Source organism: Onychostoma macrolepis, chromosome 25, assembly GCF_012432095.1.
Source record: "Onychostoma macrolepis isolate SWU-2019 chromosome 25, ASM1243209v1, whole genome shotgun sequence".
Taxonomy (NCBI): Eukaryota; Metazoa; Chordata; class Actinopteri; order Cypriniformes; family Cyprinidae; genus Onychostoma; species Onychostoma macrolepis.
Genome location: NC_081179.1, coordinates 7,025,419 through 7,038,605, shown reverse-complemented (window position 1 = coordinate 7,038,605; position 13,187 = coordinate 7,025,419). Strand labels below are relative to the sequence as shown.

General features: G+C 32.8%; 1 protein-coding gene across 2 annotated transcripts; it reads right to left on the bottom strand.

Annotated features, from left to right (window-relative positions):
* Window positions 1–78: 78 nt before the first annotated feature.
* On the bottom strand, window positions 79–11,870 carry ucmab (upper zone of growth plate and cartilage matrix associated b). Of its 2 annotated transcripts, XM_058766752.1 has the most exons (6): window positions 11,737–11,870; window positions 11,541–11,597; window positions 11,362–11,457; window positions 9,398–9,496; window positions 6,603–6,729; window positions 79–468 (listed from the first exon to the last, which is right to left on the bottom strand). In XM_058766752.1, exons 1-5 carry the CDS (start codon window positions 11,792–11,794, stop codon window positions 6,632–6,634), a joined length of 408 nt encoding a protein of 135 aa, XP_058622735.1. In that variant the 5' UTR covers window positions 11,795–11,870; the 3' UTR covers window positions 79–468; window positions 6,603–6,631. The 2 variants fall into 2 exon arrangements, with proteins under 2 accessions (XP_058622735.1, XP_058622734.1); XM_058766751.1 differs by lacking the exon at window positions 79–468 and having other exon boundaries at window positions 4,445–6,729.
* Between the last annotated feature and the right edge of the window lie 1,317 nt (window positions 11,871–13,187).

Sequence of the window (13,187 nt, the reverse complement as noted above, 5' to 3'; positions counted from 1 at the left end):
ATAAAAATGAAGTTTTAAAATGAAGTTAGAGTTAATAATGATTAAGTTGTGCAATACTTGTGTCATTATAGTGTGTGACGAAATAATGTACAATGCATTTTAAACTAGCCATAAAAATAGCAATTGACGAGTTTAGTCATACGGTAAGGATTATAAAAGCCTACATATGAATAAATGTACATCTTTTAAAAGAACTATGATACATGGATTACATACGTTCTGCATGCATGAATACACATTTAAGGCTACGTTCTTTTGCGCTATTGTGTGCATGTTTACTGCAGACATTGTGCCGAAACGCCTTCACAGAATTTACTGTAAAGTACTGTAAAGCTCTCTACCCGTTCTCTTGTAGTTATTATCCTCTGTTTTACACCGTGTGTCGGTTGTACTCGTAAGATGGGTCGAGGCCGTCGTAGTGAAACTCTCTCCACTGCTCTGTCTTTTCTCTGGTGCGCTCGTCTTGCTCTGGAGCAGAGTAAAAATGCAGGAATTTTAGCTTTAACTGTGTATTCGGATGATTACACACAGGCCTTCACAGTACCAGATATAATATTTGATGCTATACTGCACTAACATGACCATGTGCATGATTGGCAAGTATAGCTACTGTAGGCTACAGACATAAAGACATACATATTTAAATATAGCTTTATTACATGCTATCAGTTTTGTATTGCCACAAATGAGAAATCATAAATTCTATATAGGCTATTTATATATTAGGCAGTTTCTCTCACATAGCAATGGCATTTATTGTGTAAAATAGGCCTAGTGTATTTATTTATTTTTTCTCAGTAGACCCTATTTTGAAAAGTATATGCAAGATATTAAAACAATATTATAGTAAATAATGACAGATTTTTAAATTAAACTAACAATTATTTGTGTATATATATATATATATATATATATATATATATATATATATATATATATATATATATATATATAATTTATTTTTTTAAATAATGAAATTCTGAAATAAGGCATGGAATGTTGCAATTAATAAATAAACAATGAAATGTAAGCATAATTAAATAAGGTGTGAAATAAATGTATTTATTAAATACACGAAATACCACCTGAAATTAAATATGCCTTAACATTAAAAACCTTATGAAATACGAAATTAAATGCACCTTGAAATAAAACGATGCAGAAAAATGAAACAAATCATAATATCACAAAATATTCAAATATATAATGAAATGTTTCAGTTATTATATATATATATATATATATATATATATATATATATATATATATATATATATATATATATTCAGGTGCTGGTCATATAATTAGAATATCATCAAAAAGTTGATTTATTTCACTAATTCCATTCAAAAAGTGAAACTTGTATATTATATTCATTCATTACACACAGAGTGATATTTCAAATGTTTATTTCTTTTAATTTTGATGATTAGAGCTTACAGCTCATGAAAGTCAAAAATCAGTATCTCAAAATATTAGAATATTTACATTTGAGTTTGAATAAATGACCATCCCTACAGTATAAATTCTGGGTATCTCTTGTTCTTTGAAACCACAATAATGGAGAAGACTGCTGACTTGGCAATGATCCAGAAGACGAACATTGACACCCTCCACAAAGAGGGTAAGTCACAGAAGGTCATTACTGAAAGGTGTGGCTGTTTACAGAGTGCTGTATCAAAGCATATTAAATGCAAAGTTGACTGGAAGGAAGAATTTGGGTAGGAAAAGGTGCACAAGCAACAGGGATGACCGCAAGCTTGAGAATACAGTCAAGCAAAGCCGATTCAAACACTTGGGAGAGCTTCACAAGGAGAGAACTGAAGCTGGAGTCAGTGCATCAAGAGTCACCACGCTCAGACGTCTTCAGGAAAAGGGCTACCAAGCCACTTCTGAACCAGCGACAACGTCAGAAGCATCTTACCTGGGCTGTGGAGAAAAAGAACTGGACTGTTGCTCAGTGGTCCAAAGTCCTCTTTTCAGATGAAAGTAAATTTTATATTTCATTTGGAAATCAAGGTCCCAGAGTCTGAAGGAAGAGTGGAGAGGCACAGAATCCATGTTGCTTGTAGTCCAGTGTTAAGTTTCCACAGTCTGTGATGATTTGGGCTGCCATGTCATCTGCTGGTGTTGGTCTACTGTGTTTTCTGAAGTCCACAGTCAACGCAGCCATCTACCAGGAAATTTTAGAGCACTTCATGCTTCCTTCTGTTGACAAGCTTTATGGAGATGCTGATTTCATTTTCCAGCAGGACATGGCACCTGCCCACACTGCCAAAGGTACCAAAAGCTGGTTCAATGACCATAGTGATACTGTGCTTGATTGGCCAGCAAACTCGCCTGACCTTAACCCCATAGAGAATTTATGGGGTATTGTCAAGAGGAAGATGAGAGACACCAGACCCAACAATGCAGATGAGCTGAAGGCCACTATCAGAGCAACCTGGGCTCTCATAACACCTGAGCAGTGCCACAGACTGATCGACTCCATGCCACGCCACATTGCTGCAGTAATTCAGGCAAAAGGAGCCCCAACTAAGTATTGAGTGCTGTACATGCTCATACTTTTCAGTTGGCCAAGATTTCTAAAAATCCTTTCTTTGTATTGGTCTTAAGTAATATTCTAATATTTTGAGATACTGATTTTTGACTTTCATGAGCTGTAAGCTCTAATCATCAAAATTAAAAGAAATAAACATTTGAAATATATCAGTCTGTGTGTAATGAATGAATATAATATACAAGTTTCACTTTTGAATGGAATTAGTGAAATAAATCAACTTTTGATGATATTCTAATTATATGACCAGCACCTGTATGTATATATATATATATATATATATATATATATATATATATATATATGAAGAGTTCATATGCAAAATTCTCTGAAATTTTCTTCTAAAATTAGCATTTTTATCAGGCTCCTATATTTATGTTCAGTTATTTCACTCTAATTGCATAGAAAAGGACCTACACTTCTCCATTAGAGTAATATTATTGAACCTAAACACAGGAGCATGATGAAAATGCTCATTTTAGATGAAAATTTCAGATGACACTTAAGAGATTTTTGCATATGAACTCTTCATATATGTGCAAACTAATATACTAAAGCGAGTACATAAACTGGCATGAAATGTATTTATTAACATTACATGAAACATGAAAAATATCCTGAACTAAATTGAATTAAAGATATAATTAAAATTAAATATAATATTTAATTAATTAATTATATATTCTTTTCTTTCTTTCTTTCTTTCTTTCTTTTTTAAAATTTTTTATTAGGCAATACATACACCTTGAAATGAACAGTCATTTTCAACCAGAGTCTCGAGGGCATTGTTCTTATTTATTTATATAATTTGCTTAATTAGATTTGGAAAACCTGTTTTTTAAAACCCTACAAGGTTCAGCTAAGGTAATGCATAATCCTGTTTTCTTGAGTGACTTGTGTTGAATCAGTAGCGCCTGCAGGTGTGTCTGCACGCACTGTGCGTACCATGAGCGATCAGACTGTCCTGAGATTTGCCCCGCAAACATTTCAGCAGTAAATTATAGGCCCGTTTGTCCCGTATTTCTGTCGACTGAACCAGCCATGCCATTAATAATAAATGTATCAGTCTTTTGCATGTCAAAGTCAATTTCTGCTTATAAACATTGCGTCAAATAGAAAGAGAATATCGTGCTACACGCACTTTCATGAGATCGGGTTAGACTACAACAATTAACTTGTAGCCTATTTTACAAATGAATTTTTTACGAATTTTACGAATACAACTAATTCATGACAATGTTTTACATTCAAGCTACCCGTAAAATTTATAGTGAAAAGTTCTTTAAAATCACTACCATCATCACTGGCTCCAAATGACATCACTTCCTGTCAGACTGCTTACTTAACTTTTGCACTTTGTGGAAAGACGTGTTTTCTCCTATTTAACGGTAACTTCCATTGTCCACAGTCGCTGGTTCAAACCAGTTTTCCTTTCTGGAAAGCCAATGGCGTGCTATGAAACCAGACAGATTCAAAAATAGCAGCCTGCGTGAAATTCAGGGGACTGTTTTATGCGGTTGTTGAATGGAGATTACGAACCTTGAGATGAAGAACATCTGCTTTGAGTCTTAATAGAAGACAAAAAGGTGTAGATAAAACGATTTTCATTCATTAAAGAGTTCTCGTAACGTTTTGCTGCTTTATTTCAACCTGCTGCTGTTTTGAAGAACCAAACGATAAATGATGTGAGATTTACAGAAATTGATGTAATAAATACAGGCTTTAAACCAATAGCCACGTTTATTGTCATCCAATACGTATAAACTTGAAATTCGGTCCTGGATGCGCAACCTGATCTCTTCAAAATGCATATAAATAGTACGCCAAATAAAAATGAAAACTTGTGGTATTGATACGCAAAAATTGGCGTGTATATGCTACGCGATGGGTAGGATTAGGGTTGTGGGGTACATTGTAAAAAATGACCGTGATTTTAACGGTAAAAAACTGTTAAATGGTTAACGGTAAGTTTCCCTAATATATACGGTGAAAAACTGTAATAGACATTTCAGACAATTTTACGGTGAAATACCGCTTTTGGAAGTGAAAAAGAATGTAAAATGTACAGGGAAAAACCGTAAATTGACGTTCCCAGAATTCCCTGCGTTGCATTTCAAATTTTGTTTGAATTCGATGTTTTTTCTTTGAAATAACTAGGTTTCTTCTTAGTTTGTTTCTTATCAGTTATGTTTATTAGGGTTGTAAGTTACATCTAATGTTGTTAAATTAATGTTTATTGCATATTTCAGTTTAATGAGTCTCACCATGATGGTGTTTAGTGCTTGTGTGAATGACACTGTGCACCTTCTATATATGTTATTATTTAAAAGCTGCTTGTGATGGGCTTTGGTTCATCATGTCACTTTCTCATCACCTTCTGCATTTGGTGGTTATCAGTGTATTTCAAAGGTACAAAACAGATTTCAGTACTTCAATAGGTTGGTATATTAACATTATATCAGTTAATGAAATTACAGTATTTAACTGTAAAATTAAGTTAAAAACGTAAAATGTTGCTACCGTATATTTTACGGTAGAATTCCGGCAACCGCAGTTGCTGTTTTTTTTACCGTAAATTTTACGGAACTTTTTTTACAGTGTAGATGCGAAAACGGCGTATCATATGCACGGCAACAAATTTCGTATCATATGCACGCGAAAACTGCATATTATATGCACGCCAAACACGTTCATATCATATGTACGCCAAAGTCCATTTTTGCATATCAATACCACGAGTTTTTGTTTTTATTTGGCGTACTATTTATACGCATTTTCATGAGACTGGGCTCGGATCCATCTGGCATTTATTACTGAGAGAATGAAGGATGTGAATATTGTATAAACAAACACAAATGCTCAGCAATTTGTTAATATCAGTGAAAGAATCTGGAGTGATTTGTGTGTCAAATGTTTCTGAAGGTATAAAATGATGGTGAAAAGCACTATTTTGTGTATGTTTTGGATTTATTTTGTAAGCTTTGCTTTTTTTTTTTAATGACTTTTGGTCACACTTTACATTGCAGTGATTATGTTGCTTTGTAATATTTTGTGTAAATTCAGGTATTTATTGCTGTTGCCACTTAAATTACTATTAATAGTACATTATTATTAAATATATGTAATATAGACACTGTAATGTAAACTGTCATTATTCTTTTAACTGTGGCTAATGATGAGATTGATTAACGCTTGACCAATAACGTGTTTGTTTTATCACAGATCTATATGAAAAGTACCAGCTTCAGTGACGGACATTTGTATTTGCCGATCTTGTGTTTCAGTGACGCAAAAATGACTAAAATTTCACGCAAACATGGCAGTTTTCCAGTTTAACTGAAGCTGTTTTGATATGATGTGTCCACTGATATACGACCGTGAGAGTTTCAAACAGTTTCTGCTCTAAATCTTGCATGTCATCCTGGTCTTCATACTGGCCCTCTGAATTTAGCAGCTGAGTGCTGGTTCTTTCATTCAGGTCGCAGAAATGATGTAAGCAGTGTTTTCTCTTTAGTAGATTTGTTCTGTGGTGAGTGTTTTTGGTGAGTGTATGGTTTCAAATTTTCATTAAAGACAAAGATAACACCAGATTTACTGTTGGACTTATTGTGATTCAAACTAAAAGAGCTGTTACAAAGATTTACAACATGAAATGTTTGTATTAAATGTAACATTTTACATTACCCCAGCACAAAATGAATAAAAATGAAGTTTTAAAATGAAGTTAGAGTTAATAATGATTAAGTTGTGCAATACTTGTGTCATTATAGTGCGTGACGAAATAATGTACAATGCATTTTAAACTAGCCATAAAAATAGCAATTGGCGAGTTATTAGTCATACGGTAAGGGTTATAAAAGCCTACATATGAATAAATGTACATCTTTTAAAAGAACTATGATACATGGATTACATACGTTCTGCATGCATGAATACACATTTAAGGCTACGTTCTTTTGCGCTATTGTGTGCATGTTTACTGCAGACATTGTGCCAAAACGCCTTCACAGAATCTACTGTAAAGTACTGTAAAGCTCTCTACTCGTTCTCTTGTAGTTATTATCCTCTGTTTTACACCGTGTGTCGGTTGTACTCGTAAGATGGGTCGAGGCCGTCGTAGTGAAACTCTCTCCACTGCTCTGTCTTTTCTCTGGTGCGCTCGTCTTGCTCTGGAGCAGAGTAAAAATGCAGGAATTTTAGCTTTAACTGTGTATTCGGATGATTACACACAGGCCTTCACAGTACCAGATATAATATTTGATGCTATATAATAATATTATATACTATATATAATATTATAGTAAATAACGACAGATTTTTTAAATTAAACTAACAATTATTTCAATTATTTGTATATACACACACACACACACACACACACATATATATATATATATATATATATTTTTATTTTTATTTATTTTTTTTTTTTAAATAATGAAATTCTGAAATAAGGCATGGAATGTTGCAATTAATAAATAAACAATGAAATTTAAGCATAATTAAATAAGGTGTGAAATAAATGTATTTATTAAATACACGAAATACCACCTGAAATTAAATATGCCTTAACATTAAAAACCTTATGAAATACGAAATTAAATGCAGCTTGAAATAAAACGATGCAGAAAAAATGAAACAAATCATTCTATCACAAAATATTCAAATATATAATTAAATGTTTCAGTTATTATATATATATATATATATATATGAAGAGTTCATATGCGAAAATTAGCATTTTTATCAGGCTTCTATAGTTATGTTCAGTTATTTCACTCTAATTGCATAGAAAAGGACCTACACTTCTCCATTAGAGTAATATTATTGAACCTAAACACAGGAGCATGATGAAAATGCTAATTTTAGATGAAAATTTCAGATGACACTTAAGAGATTTTTGCATATGAACTCTTCATATATGTGCAAACTAATATACTAAAGCAAGTACATAAACTGGCATGAAATGTATTTATTAACATTACATGAAACATGAACTAAATTGAATTAAAGATATAATGGTAACACTTTACAATAAGGTTCATTAGTTAACTACATTAGTTAACATTAACTAATAATAAACTGCACTTATACAGCGTTTATTAATCTTTGTTAATATTAATTTCAACATTTACTAATACATTATTAAAATCTTGTTAACATTAGTTAATGCACTGTGAACTAACATGAACTAACAATGAACATCTGTATTTTTATTAACTAATGTTAGCGAAGATTAGTAAATACAGTAACAAATGTATTGCTCATGGTTAGTTCATGTTAGTTAATACATTAAACTAATGTTTAACTAATGAACCTTATTGTAAAGTGTTACCGATATAATTAAAATTAAATATAATATTTAATTAATTAATTAATTATATATTCTTTTCTTTCTTTCTTTCTTTCTTTCTTTCTTTCTTTTTTTATTTTTTATTAGGCAATACATACACCTTGAAATGAACAGTCATTTTCAACCAGAGTCTCGAGGGCGTTGTTCTTATTTATTTATATAATTTGCTTAATTAGATTTGGAAAACCTGTTTTTTAAAACCCTACAAGGTTCAGCTAAGATAATGCATAATCCTGTTTTCTTGAGTGACTTGTGTTGAATCAGTAGCGCCTGCAGGTGTGTCTGCACGCACTGTGCGTACCATGAGCGATCAGACTGTCCTGAGATTTGCCCCGCAAACATTTCAGCAGTAAATTATAGGCCCGTTTGTCCCGTATTTCTGTCGACTGAACCAGCCATGCCATTAATGAATGTATCAGTCTTTTGCATGCCAAAGTCAATTTTTGCTTATAAACATTGCGTCAAATAGAAAGAGAATATCGTGCTACACGCACTTTCATGAGATCGGGTTAGACTACAACAATTAACTTGTAGCCTATTTTACAAATGGGAATACAACGAATTCATGACAATGTTTTACATTCAAGCTTCTAGTAAAATTTATAGTGAAAAGTTCTTTAAAAATCATCTGGAATGCAATAAAGTAATTTTAAAGCTGTTTTGCTGCATGGATTAAAAATAGGCTAATAAATACCACACATATCAGACAAAATTGCGTTGCAGAAAATCCTTTAAATTTTAAGGAAATTCTAAGGAATTCAGAGCAGAGCAACATAAAAATCAGAAAAAAATATAATCGGGCCTGTTTTAGGCTTTTCTTTATTTTTATATTTTAGACGATAATGAAAAATGACTCGCCATCTCCTCATTGGACGAGCCTTTAGAGAGAAATGCATCTTTATGGATTACATCTAAAACGCATCTGTTTTCCTATTTATTTTAATTAAATGCACAACGTTGTGTTGATATTGTGAGTGCACACAAATAACAGTAGACCCTTTACAGTTCCGAATGATGTATTACTCTTACCTTTATAAGCAAAAATTACGGCATATTTTAAGTTGTTTCCACTATCAAGAACAAAATGCAAGTGACCGCTCTGGCGCCTCCATGTCCTGCAAAGCGCGCTTCAGCTTCCACTCTTCACACAAAAGATTAGATATGCACCAAGCGCACATTTATATAGTTCAAACATGTAAACTAACATTGTAATATGCTTGAACTGTTTATATCTATAGATTGTATTTTAAGCAAGTCGTGATGATTTGAGAAGCATATTGATCACTGTCTGCCGCTTGGTCATTAATTAAAAAAAAAAAAAACCCCTTACAAATGTAACGAACAAAAAGTGCTTAAAACGTTTTTATAAATTAGCTTTATAAAAAACGAAACGAAATATTATAATTCCGTGTTGAATGATCTCAGAATGCTACTAATGCTGCCTGATCCAATATGGCCGCCAGGTGAGTGATTTGAGTTCTCACCGTCATGCTCCTCTTCAGCGTAACTCTCAAACTCATTCCTCTGTTCCTCGTGATACTCCCTCCTTCTCTCATCTGCGGCCAGCCTCTGTCTCTGTTCAGCTAATAAGACAATAAAATGTGAGAGGAAGAACAAGAGAGGGAAATAAAAAGAGAAATATGCTCAAACAACACGAAACAAGGTACGAAAACGTTCACAAATGTGACCCTGAACCACAAAACCAGTCTTAAGTGTCAATTTTTCGAAATTGTGATTCATACATCATCTGAAATCTGAATAAATAAGTTGATGTGATGTGTGGCTTGTTAGGCTAGGACAATATTTGGCTGAGATACAACTATTTGAAAATCTGGAATCTGAGGGTGCAAAAAAAAAAAAATCTAAATATTGAGAAAAACGCCTTTAAAGTTGTCCAAATGAAGTTTTTAGCAATGCATATTACTAATAAAAAATTACGTTTTGATATATTTACGATAAGAAATTTACAAAATATCTTCATGGAACGTGATCTTTAGGTAATATCCTAATGATTTTTGGCATAAAATAGAAATGGATAATTTTGACCCATACAATGTATTTTTGGCTATTGCTACAAATATACCCCAGCGACTTAAGACTGGTTTTGTGGTCCAGGGTCACAAATGATTCAGAAGAACTTTTAGCATAGTAAGCAGACCAGTTTTTATTATACCATACTTTAACTAAATGCAATTTATCCTCACTTCATGATATGAATTATGAAATATAATATCTTTTCAGTTTCACTGTGCTAAATAGTATTCATAAAGAAAGGTTGTTTGTTATTACATCAGTGTTTATATTACATAATAGGATCACCTGATTTGGTGTGACAGCAGCAGTGAATTATAAAGCACCAAAGCTGCATACTAATTAATTTTATTAAATTTGAAGTCCAAAAGGAGCTATTTATGATTCCACTTGGGATGTTCCACACAAAAGAAAGTCCTCTTGTCCTGATCTTCACCTCACCATTTGAATACATAGTCATGAATTCTCCCAGGTGAGTCAAACATAATTTCTGGTGAGCCCATAACCATAAACTAACAATCTCAGTCCAGGTCGAAGCCGCAGCAGCAGAGCCCCTCCTCCAGCACTGGCAGGAGCTGAAGACTGAAGGCTGGTTTCTCCAGCCTGCCCTGTGGTTCCTGCTATGTGCTGCGGTCTGCCGTCCTTGCATTCCTCAGCTGGCTGAAGACGCAGCACCTGTGTGGCCAGTGCTAGCTGCTACTAAAAAGGCTATTTATTACCGTTTTACACTAGCAAGCCTGACCAAAAAGTCCTAGAAGCCACAAAAGTGATGTGATCGATGAAAATTTATTTTGCAAGTCTTCAAGTTGTGACTGTTTTGTTTAAAAGTTTGTGGTCAGTAATATTTTTGTAATGTTTTTTGTAAGTCTTTTTTTGCTCACTAATACTGCATTTATTTAATTTGAAATATTATATTTTAAAATAACTGTTTTTTTTTTTTTGTTGTTGTTGAATATATTTGAAATTTTATTCATTTATTCATATATTTTAATTCATTTCTGTGAGGCTAAGATGAATTTTTATCAGTTTTGTGGCTTTATATTATTGTGGAAACTGATCATTTTTCAGGATTTATTTTGATGAAGAGAAGTTCAAAAACAGCATTTATTTGATTTGATTTTTGTTACATTGTAAATGTAATGTAATTTTTGTCACTTTTGGTCTGTTGAATGCATCCTTGCTGAATAAAATAAGTGATTTCTTTCAAAATCTGACGGTAAACATTTGAAAGCTAGTGTACCTATATACATTTTTTTTAAATTATTATTATTATTATTATTATTAATAATAATATAAAATCCCCAGTTGTACTTAGTTATTCTGTCTAAATCAAACATTCTGGATTGTCCATTGTAGTTGACAATTGCTAAAGGGGTTGCACTTGAATTGAGTTTTACACAAGCACAAATAGCCTCACCATTTATCTCATCTTGAGTTTTCACAGCCCTCTTGCCTCGCCGTTTGAAGAAGCTGGAGGCATCTGCTTCTGGCATGAAGACCTTCCTCAGTGCACCTTCAGTGAAGAAGAACATTGATGAGGGGGAAGAACTCTTGAGAAGGATCTACAGCAACATTGTGAATTGAATTTTTGGTCACCTTGAGGATTGGCTGCCGCCTTATCTGAGACAGCAGCACTGTCGGCTCCATAGAACACTGTAACAGAGGAAACACGGTTGAGGTAAGTCCAAAAGATTTGCCACCCTTTCGAGGGACTATTAGAGCTGTGGTTCCCCACATTGGTAAATCAACACTTCCCTTGGTCAGTACAGTAAACCACGGCCCGGTTACTCACAGGTGATGACGGACAAAACAACGAGACAGGTGAGAAGAAGAGGTCGAGTCCAGGACATTTTTAGATTTAGCTGAGCAAGAGCAAAGAAAAAGCTGCTGATGTTCTCAGGGACGTCCTGCCTGAGATTGGGCTTGTGGTCGTGAGAGCAGTGAATGGAATTTGACCAGGAAGGTGAAGGAGGGGTGGAGTTTTGGAAATGTGTTGCTTTTGGGGTGGGGGTGGCACCGGAAAGGAAAGGTGGCAGGGATCGAGCTCTGTGGGATCTCGCTTGAAACAATCATATGACATGGGAAGGGTGCAGTGTGTTTTTTTGTTTTTTGGGGGGGCTAATGATGTTTTACTGGCATTACTGCATTGGGAATTTATTAATAACACTCTATTTTACAGGGTAACACTTTCCAAAAAGGTTCCACTTGTTAACATTAATTAACTATATTAGTTAACATGAACTAACAATGAAAAATACTTGTAACGCATTTATTTAGCTCAGTTCATATTAAATTACAACATTTACTAATACATTATTAAAATTCAAAGTTTTATTTGTTAATATTAATTAATGGACTTAATCTAACATAAACTAACAATAAACTGTTTTTTTATTAGTAAATGTTAACCAGGATTAATAAAAACTGTAACAAATGTATTGCTCATTGTTAGTTAATGCATTAATTAATGTAAACTAATTATCCTTATTGTAAAGTGTTACCGAAATATGCAAGATAAGGGCATTTTGTGGCATGTTGATTAGAATTTTTTTTTCTATAATTTAATATTTTTTTCTTTTTAAAATACATTGCTTCCTTCACAAAAAAAAAAAAAAAAAAAAAGGTTATGGTGGGACACTTACTTAAAAAGTTGTAAAATTGTTTAAAGTTTACACAGAAAAGGTTAGCATGTAGTTTTCAATTTAAAATCATGTTAACATTATTTGCATGATGTGGCATAATCTTAATTAACAAAATAATAATTAGTTTTCTTTACAATAAAAAAATGAAATTACGGTAAGGTATTTACAATGGATTTGTTTTTAGAAATATAACATTTATCATTTTAAAAAAGCACTTACATTAATTCTTCTGTTAAAACGTGTATTATTCATAAAGTTGATATTTTTACAGTCAGTTTAGGGATTTAGGCATTGTGTGGAACCATAATTGTAAAATTGGCTATAAGTTTACCTAGAAAAGCAAGTGATTTTTCACAAAAACAAATCATGTTAACACATATTTTTTACGTCTTGTGGCTGTACTATTGAAACAGTGAATAGTTTAATGTTAACTGATTATGTTAAAAAAATGGATATAACTTAACATATAAGACATATATTAACATCATGCCACAAATGAATACTTATATTCCAAAAACGTAACTTATATTCCTACAACACTAAATAAAATCTGTTGTTTGGATGCATTAAACAAGTACATCATATATTTAATGTTCTCAAA

What these genes read in the sequence shown, in the direction of transcription:
- ucmab (XM_058766752.1), bottom strand. Translation starts at nt 11,794, where the DNA reads ATGTCCTGGACTCGACCTCTTCTTCTCACCTGTCTCGTTGTTTTGTCC. An exon ending in TGTTTTGTCCGTCATCACCT is followed by an intron (nt 11,598 to 11,736) that starts GTGAGTAACCGG and finishes CCTCTGTTACAG; the next exon opens with TGTTCTATGGAGCCGACAGT. An exon ending in CGCTGAAGAGGAGCATGACG is followed by an intron (nt 6,730 to 9,397) that starts GTGAGAACTCAA and finishes ACTCTGCTCCAG; the next exon opens with AGCAAGACGAGCGCACCAGA.